This window comes from Alexandromys fortis, unplaced genomic scaffold (assembly GCF_014885135.2).
Source record: "Alexandromys fortis isolate MF-2015 unplaced genomic scaffold, M_Fortis_MF-2015_v1.1 scaffold_220, whole genome shotgun sequence".
Taxonomy (NCBI): Eukaryota; Metazoa; Chordata; class Mammalia; order Rodentia; family Cricetidae; genus Alexandromys; species Alexandromys fortis.
Window position 1 is genome coordinate 236,494 of NW_026068099.1, and position 8,910 is coordinate 245,403.

General features: G+C 42.3%; 1 protein-coding gene across 1 annotated transcript in view; it reads right to left on the reverse strand.

Annotated features, from left to right (window-relative positions):
• Nucleotides 1-4,042: 4,042 nt before the first annotated feature.
• The window catches only part of LOC126489492 (sp110 nuclear body protein-like), an 11,421-nt gene continuing 6,553 nt past the window's right edge, over nucleotides 4,043-8,910 (reverse strand). Inside the window, exons 3-5 of the mRNA XM_050123808.1 lie at nucleotides 6,893-6,991; nucleotides 6,350-6,492; nucleotides 4,043-4,874 (exon numbers count right to left, since the gene is read on the reverse strand). Coding sequence (XP_049979765.1) covers nucleotides 4,860-4,874; nucleotides 6,350-6,492; nucleotides 6,893-6,991 — 257 coding nt within the window. The 3' untranslated portion in view covers nucleotides 4,043-4,859. The remainder of the gene's footprint in view (nucleotides 4,875-6,349; nucleotides 6,493-6,892; nucleotides 6,992-8,910) is intronic.

An 8,910-nucleotide genomic window follows, 5' to 3' on the forward strand; every position in this document is an offset into this window, starting at 1 on the left:
GTCTGTTCAAGGTATCCATGTTTGAATCAGATAACAGATATCCATGTAGTGATAAATTATACATTTGGGAAATTGCTTGCATATTATTTCCAATGGTTGATTTACAAAATATTGGTACAGGGTGGGGCTGTTTAACATGCCCTGGGTGAGGATGGCCCACTGGTATCTCCTCGAAGGTTGAGAATTATTATAAGTAGGTACTGTGAAGGCAAACTTTTCTCTATCTTTTTCTTGTAAAGGTATAGTGAAGAAACAATCTTTTAAATCAATAACTATGAGAGGCCATCCTTTTGGTAATAAAGAGGGCAATGGAATTCCAGATTGCAGAGGGCCCATAGGTTGAATAACCTTGTTGATAGTACTGAAATCTGTCACCATTCTCTGTTTATCAGATTTTTTCTTAACCACAAATACAGGAGAATTCCAAGGGCTGGTAGATTCTTCTATATGTCAAGCATCTAATTGATCTTGTACCAGCTGTTCTAAAGCCTGTAACTTTTCCTCAGCTAAAGGCCATTGCTTTGTTCATATTGGTTTCTCAGTCAACCATTTCAGAGGCAGGGCTGTTGGTATCTCTGAAGGGGCATCAATTGCTTTGTGTTCTTGTACAGCCCAAATGGCCAGTTTCTACTGTCTTTTAATATTTTCCACAGAAATATAGGCTCTAGAAACAGCAGAAATGTTAATTTGGGTATTCCATTGCTGTAATAGGTCACTGCCCCATAAATTCACTGCAATATTGGCTACATATGGCCTTAGTTTTCCTATTTGTCCTTCTAGTCCTATGCATTCAATCCATCTCGTGCTTTGGAACCCTACTTGAGATAGGGTTCCAATTCCCAGGAACTGAACATTTACGTCCTGAAGAGGCCAATACGGATGCCAAGATTCTGGAGTAATGATACTTACATCTGCGCCTGTGTCCAGTAGGCCAGTAATAAAAATGCCATTTACACACTCTTAGCTTTGGTCTTTGATCACTTATAGAAGTCTGTCAAAATACACGTAACTCATCCTTCAGGGCATTATTGCTTGTAACAGCAGGCATGGGCTTTCTAATTTTCCTGATGAGGCACGTTCTCTGCAATAACCGGAAATGACTGGACCACATCCGCCATGGGGGCCTGTGAGAGGCCCCCATTGCATTTCCCGATTGTAACAGGTTGCCTAGTCTATCTCTTGTTGACTTACACTCATTCATCCAATGTCTGCCTTTCCCACATCTCCTACATAAACCTGAAGGCTGGGTCCTTCTATTTCTGTTATTTCTAGAAAAGGCATTTCTGGAAATCCATTGTCTACAATTCCTTTTCATATTTTGCCACAATTAAAACATTTGGTATCTTGATGCCTTCTTTTACCATTGGAAATTGCTTCTTCTACCCATGCTTCAGTGCCATAGTCAAATGTATAAACATTCAGTGTATGCAAGACCCATTCATCCAAGGGTGCTGATCTGATCTTTAAAGGACCCAAGATCCTTTTGCACTCCATATTGGCAGACTCATAAGCCAAAGACTCAATAATTATATGTCTTGCTTCTGGGTCAGATATCCCTAATTGTACAGCTTTAGTTAGTCTTTGTAAAAAGTCACTAAAGGGTTCTCTCTGACCCTGTTTAACTCTGATATATGATTCCATTCTCTGTCCTGGGTCTTGAACCCTGTCCCAAGCCTTTAAGGCTGCTGAAGTACATATGAATAAGGTGTGTTCATCATAATTAGCTTATTTCAGAGGATCAGAAAAAAAGTCCTTCACCTAGAATTTGATCTTGGGAAATCTCAATTCCCTTTGCTCTTTTCTGCTGTTCTAAAAGTCTAGCCTCTTGTATGAATAATGAATACATGATTTTAATAAGCTTTTATATAGATCATTTAGATATAAATTACCAATTTTAATCATTTTTCTGTAAGCTTGGGTATATGTGGCTTAGAACAAACATTTCAACTTTACTTACATCTGTCTGTTGTAATAATTCTTCCTGCTTTAATAGTTATTTATTTTGGTGGTGGGGGAATGGTATTTCCTGGTACAGTTTTGTAAAGGGATAAAGGAAGTCCTTACTGCCATATTCCTAGGATGTCCAGGAATTCTGTGCTAGATTTTTTGGAGGGGTTTCAGAAAATACAGTATGACATTTTCATTAAACAGTCCCCTCCCCATTAGCATGGTGTTAAGGTGTAGTGAGGTATCAGGGTGGCCATTTTCAGCCTGGTGCACATGAGTATGTGGCACACACTCACACACACATACCCTGCATTAACTTGCATTGTTCCCCTCCTCCCTCACTCTGTCCCCAATCCCTGGGACAGTCTGGGTCAAGCCTGCTTTGCTGATTGTCTTTGGCTGGAAAGGGACTATCGGTGCCTCCACAGGAGGTGCAGAGGGGGTTTCTCTTCTGTGGTCTAGCCTTGGTACAAATCTAAAACCACAGAGTCCTCATGGGTGCCCTGGGTGGGGGCTCTTGGGGGTCAAATACATTTGGAAAATATTAGACAGGGTGACACAGAACTCCCAGTGAAGTCTTTTTAAAGATCCTGGTTCAGGCTCATTAGGGGTCTTTAAAGGGTTGTGCCAGTCTTCACCCTGGGGTGGGGGGGTTACCTTGTTGCCTTTGATTTCCCTTTTGTGCATGTGTGTTTGTGTGAATGCTTTCATACACACATACATGCAGGAACCTGGGAGGCCAGAGGACAGTGTAGGATCATGGAGTTGGAGTTGCCAAAGATGTGAGCTCTCCTGTTCCCTAGGTAGCTTTTAGGAACCAACCCAGACCTCCCCAACACATCACTCTCTCAATCCATAAACTGGTCTTTTACTTTTTAAAGCATACAATTTACTGAGTCCAGTTAGTGCTACCCATGAGTTTGTGTCTGTGGGGCCATCTACTTGAACAAGGACAACCTACTAGTGGCCACATGCCAAAGAAAAATGACTCTTCTTCCCCCAGTGGTCAGCCACCTCTAAGGCATGTTGAATGACACAGAGAACTCTGGTGCATCTGTAGGCCAGAGCCAGCTCCCTCACACACTGTCACTGCTGCTCACTGTCCCTGGGTCTCAGCCTCAGCCCCATCGATTACATGGGCCATGCTTGTGCTTTCCTTGGGTGTGATACAGTTCCTGCTGTTCTTGATCTGTGACTTCTTCGGCCACACCACCTCCACCTTTCACACCCACCTAGACCCTTGGTCCACAGGTCACTCAGTGCCCACATCTTTCCTGGGCATGTCACTTTCTCAGATGTAACCATTACCTTGTGCTCTTCCCCATGTTCTGGAAGTATCCAGGAGATGGTCTTTGTGTCACTAATTAGATTTTCCCCATTCCCTCTCTCCTTATCAGACTCTTGATTTCCTCCACAGATGCTCACCACATCAGGAAATCACTTTGTTCTTTTAATTGATTCTTGGCAGTTACACTTACTAATGAGGGCCTAAGTCAGCTCCTGCAGCTCCCTAAGTGCGGGACTGATGGATGGGGTACCAACCTGGCCTGCTCTCTTCTTCTTATTCAGGCAGTCCTAACAGATGAGGACCCCCACCTTCACAACCTCATTATCCTTAGTTACCTCCAACTACTATAAGTTAGTATTTCTCAGCCTTCCTAATGCTGTGACCCTGCAATACAGTTTCCCATGTTATGGTGACCCCCAACCATAAAATTAATTTCATTGCTACTTCATAACTGTAATTTTGACACTGTTATTAATGTAAATATCTGATGTTTCTGAGGGTTTTAGGTAAACCCAAAAAAAGAGTCATTTGACCTTTAAAGGGGTCGCAACCCACAGGTTGTTCTCAACATAGCATAAGTGGATTAAGCATTTCTCTTACTAACTCATGATAGAGATTCAATCTCAGCATAGGTCTTGGTGGTAAGACCACAGCAATGCCTATGGAATTCTATATGTATGTATTTTAAAAGTTTACCCAGGAACTGTAACAATATATTTTATAGTATCAGTGGCATTTGGTAGCAACTTCACAATAAGCATCCTTTTTTAAAAAGAGATTTTTATTTTTATGTATACAGGGCTCTTACTGAATGTATCCTGCAGTACAGAAGAGTACACCAGATCTTATTACAGATGGTTGTGAGCCACCATGGTGTTGCTGGAATTGAACTCAGGACCTCTGTAAGAGTAGCCAGTCTTCTTTACCATCTCTCCAGCCCCCAGTGTCTTTCAATCAGCATGGAAGAAGTACGGTTTCTGTTATAAGTGGCACTGGGTACCTTTGCTTTAAACTTTAAATGAAATTAGCCAAGGGTCAGGCCAGTATCCTGGGCTAGAAGGAGAAAAAGCATCGCCTCTGTAAGGTCTCATCTGAAAGGAGCTCGCAGATAACACCAAAGTGAAGAACTCTAACCTGGAGACAGTTGGTGCAGCTGACAGGTGATTATCATTTGCCCTGGAGTGGGAGGGAGGCACTGCAGACAAAGCTCATTTGAAGCACTGCACTTGACATGGGTGCTACAAGCAATAAGTGTGTAGCATTGAGCATATTTGCTCCTTGCATTAAATCCTTCTATTTCTGCACCTTTAGTTTATACTCATCCTAATATCAACATCATTTTCTAAGGCACACAGACACCAGCAGCTTTGTCTATAATTTCCAAGATGCATGTACTTTTCCATTGCAAATCACCTGTGAACAATGTGTACAGCATTGTGAGCTGGTACCCCAGTGCTGGACCAGCTGTGATGGGTTGACTTGCCCGAACAGGAAGGGCCTCAGAGCAGGAACATGAGGGAGCTTGAAGGCAAAGATCAGAGGCCTCGGTATGTGACACAGCAGCTGAGCATGTATCGGGATTTCATCTGCTAGTCATGCTCTTCTTGAAGTTCCTATTGGAGGTTCAGAGAAGTCCGTTCTGAAAGAGAAAATGTTGACGAGAGAGACTATCAGGGAAGTTGCTCTTTTGAGGGTACACTGAGGTTCCCCCATTTTAGAAAATACCCACACTTAGATATCAGACTAGGTATGAAACCCACAGGGTGGGGAGAGAAATGGGCTTCTTCTCCTAAAGGTTAGGGCCAAATGGCTTCCTCTTTTAAATTCCCCTTAGTGATATAATAATTTTCTCCTTTACTTAAACCCAAGTCCCAAGCTCTCCAGTCTCATTTCTCTCCCCAATCTCTCTTTCCATTCTTCTCCTTCAGGTAAAACCCTTACACATCCATCCCTGTAATGTCTGAAGTTTATTTAGAACAAAAAGCTTTATTGTGGTGTGAACTTGTGCCATAGTACACACCTGGAGGTCAGAGGACAACTCTGTGCATTCTGTTCTCTCCTTCCACATTTACATGGGTGCTGGGGATTGAACTCAGGTTGCAAGGCTTGCACAAAAAGTGGCTTTACCCATTGTTCTCACTAGCACCCCCATCTGTGATAAGAGTTTGAGTATTATTGGGAGGCTCTGTCCAGGAATCGCAGCAACTCAAACCTTCTGCAGGTGTTACAGGTTAGAAAGAGAGTGCTCAGAGGTGCCTTGGTGGGGTCACTGCCACAGCTGAGGTCTTCATTGTTATTTAGGTTCTCTGCTGTTGTGAATTGCAGTCTGGTTTTTCTTTGGCTCAAAATGTCTCAAAGGGGTGCATGAACTGTGCCTTCTGTAAAGGCTTACTAGACTGAGGACACAGGGAATTCTTTGCCTGCAGTTAATGTAAAGTAAAAAGGGCCTAACTGTGTTTCGTTGATGGGCTCTGGGTTCAGGGCAGGGTGGGTTTCTTTGGCTGGCTCTGGTTTCAACCTAACTTCTTACCCAAACCCACTAGGCCAATTTTTTAACTTTTGTCACCTCACATTTTTTCTTTTTTTTAAATTGTGTTCATTGAGCTGTATAGTTTTCTCTGCTCCTCTCCCTTCCTCCCCCTCCTCTTCTACCCTCTCCCTTGCTCCCAATTTACTCAGTAGATCTTGTCTTTTTTGACTTTCCATATAGATTAGGTCTTCATTGTTATTTAGGTTCTCTGCTGTTGTGAATTGCAGTCTGGTTTTTCTTTGGTTTGTGTCTAAAAACCACTTATGAATGAGTGAATATTTTGTTTGTCTTTCTGGGTCTGGGTTACCTCACTCAATATAATGCTGTCTAGATCTATCCATTTGCCTAGGCTAAGATTCTTAAACCTCTGATCACAAAAAAACTTGGCCTGCCTTAAAATTCTCGGTCTATTTGCTTATGTGTAAGGTCTTCATGGGCACCTACACCTCTGACTTTTTCACTTAACAACATTTTCTGTTTGAACACCCAGATCTTTGTAAGCCATGCTGCCTAGTACACATTTTTGCTATTGGATTTCCACTCCTTCCAGGATTCGAATCCACCACCCTTGGCCATTAGCATACCTGCTCCAGGAATCTCATTGTCTTCTGCTTGCACTGTATATCCCTCTCCCAGTCTTTTGACTTGGACCTTTTCCCTTCCCTTAAAAATTTCTTTGGAGTGAGCCAATCACCTGATAGATTTTGAATGCATTTTACTGAGGATCCTGTTAAAAAAAAAAAAAAAAAAAAAAAAAGACAGGCCTTTACAGGATCAACCTGGCTTCTCTGTGAATTTACCAAAACCCTCTGAGCCTCCCCATTGTGATTCTCCTCCTTCCCAGGTCAAGAGGGGATTTTTTTCAGGGGTAGAAGCAGAGGTGGGGAAATCTGGGTTTCTCTTTCAGATTCAGGACTCCATAAACCCTCCAACATATTGAAGGGGCGGGGCATAATCATAGAGGCCTGAAATGACTCATTGGTTTCTAGCTCCACCTATGGAAAACTCCAAAAAACGCCTTCCAGGGAGGCCTTTTTGTTTTTGCTTCCTGATGAGCTGTGAACAGGGCACTATCTTCCCATTTAGCCCTCTCCAGAAACCAGAGAATCAAAACAGTGGGCACTTACCTTGCCTCATTTTCTGCTTGAACAAAATTCCTTTGGCCTTCCCACAGGTCACAAGAAGTGTAGGAAAGAGAAAATCTAAAGTGTCATCCTTGGACATTCCTGGAGTGAGAAAACAGACAGACCTGGGTAATTGGCAGCTGCACGGACCTTGAAACACCATAGAGTTGTAACAAGAAACATGGCTCTGGCCAGTGCCTCTGTCATGAGGCTAGAATCTCAGAAAGATGAGGAATGGGCTGGATCCAGCCATCAAAGCCACGGCTTTAATCCTAGACATATCACTTAGCAAATTAAAGACTCACTTGACAGAAAAAGAGATACAATAAAGATAGTTTTAGGCAAAAAAAAAAAGCCTCTAAACAATTTACAGTGTGTTTAAAAATATATGTAGACTTTGGAAAGAAACAAAGAAGGATAAAGTCTTTAAAAGGAAAAGAAAAAAAGAGTAGTTGGGTGTGATGGCACATACCTTTAATCCCAGCACTTGGGAGGCAGAGACGTGTGGATTTCTGTGAGTTCAAGGACAGCCTGATCTACAGAGTGAGTTTCAGGACAAAGATACACAGAGAAAATCTGTCTGAAAAAGCCAAAAATTCAAAATAAAAATAAAAGAAATGAGTTTAAAATGAAGCCACTCAAAGATGGAAAACACAGAGAGTCTTGATACTGTATGTTATTATGCTCTCTTTGAACTGTCTGAATGCTGAGGAAGGAGCAACAGCTCCTAAAAGATATTTAATATTTATTAAATGCTGCTGAATTAATCCAAGATAGGTATTTTGAAAATACCTTGACTTCAAAATTGAACTCAAAATGGATGTTACTTTGGAGAAGAGATTTTGCTTTTGTTGCCACAGGAAATGAGAGGTTGTGTATTCATTCTGGGTCAAGTAAAATCAGGTTTGATCAAAAAAGACCCCCTGAGAAATCTGATAGGAGTGGATGGCCCAGATGTCTGAGTTCTACATCCAGAACAGATTCAAGACTGCTGCCTGAGATAATCAAGCCTCACAAGATACTCAAATCAGGACTTGATCATAATTCTAAATTTTCTTTAGGTCCCCATAATGTTATCAGCACCCCCAATCAGCAGGAAGTAGCCTAGAAAAGTATGCCCACATTCCCCCCAAATGATTTTTGCCTGGAGTAGTCTTTCCTTCCTGGATGAAACCAGGGGGAGGCATAGCTGGGTGAGAAGGACTGGGATGCTAATGCCGGATCTCATTGATTTGCAGTGAGCCTGCTTGCAGCTCACCAACTCTTGGTAAAGAGGACAGATGGTTTGATGGAGATGGTTGTGGTGGGGGTAGGGTCTGTGGACTTTTCTTATTCTCTTCATAGGCAGTAACAACTGGAATTAGCAAAGGAACACACATCAAGACCCTGGAAGTTATATGGCAGATGGGATTGCATAGTGCATCTTTTCCCACAGCACAGGAGGCAGAGTAACTGATTTTCCTCATGTGCACAGAACGGGTTCATCACCACCCATGTCCATTCTGTGGCTGCTTTTGGCTTTTATTTCATTTGGACACTCAGTGCTATTTAGTCTCTGCTATATCACAAAAAAAAAATGGGCTGACCATATAGAAACCTACTACTGTAGAAGCTCCCTCAAATGTATAAAAATATAAGTGGAATGTAAACAAAATCATTATACAACAGAGGAGACAATGCCCTGATAAGATATCATATGCTACCAAATAAAATGCCTGGTTCCAGGAATGTGTCACATCTTTATGAGTCATTGGCCAAAGGAGTACCAGAGGTTCCCTTGCCCCAAACATTACAGATCATTGCGAGTGCTGTTGGTTACTCTCCATAACCTGCCAATAAGAGCCTGTTGATGGGGGCTGGAGAGATGACTTGGAGGTTAAGAGCATTGCCTGCTCTTCCAAAAGTCCTGAGTTCAATTCCCAGCAACCACATGGTGGCTCACAACCATCAGTAATGGGGTCTGGTGCCCTTTTCTGGCCTGCAGGCATACACACCGACAGAATATTGTATGCATAATAAAT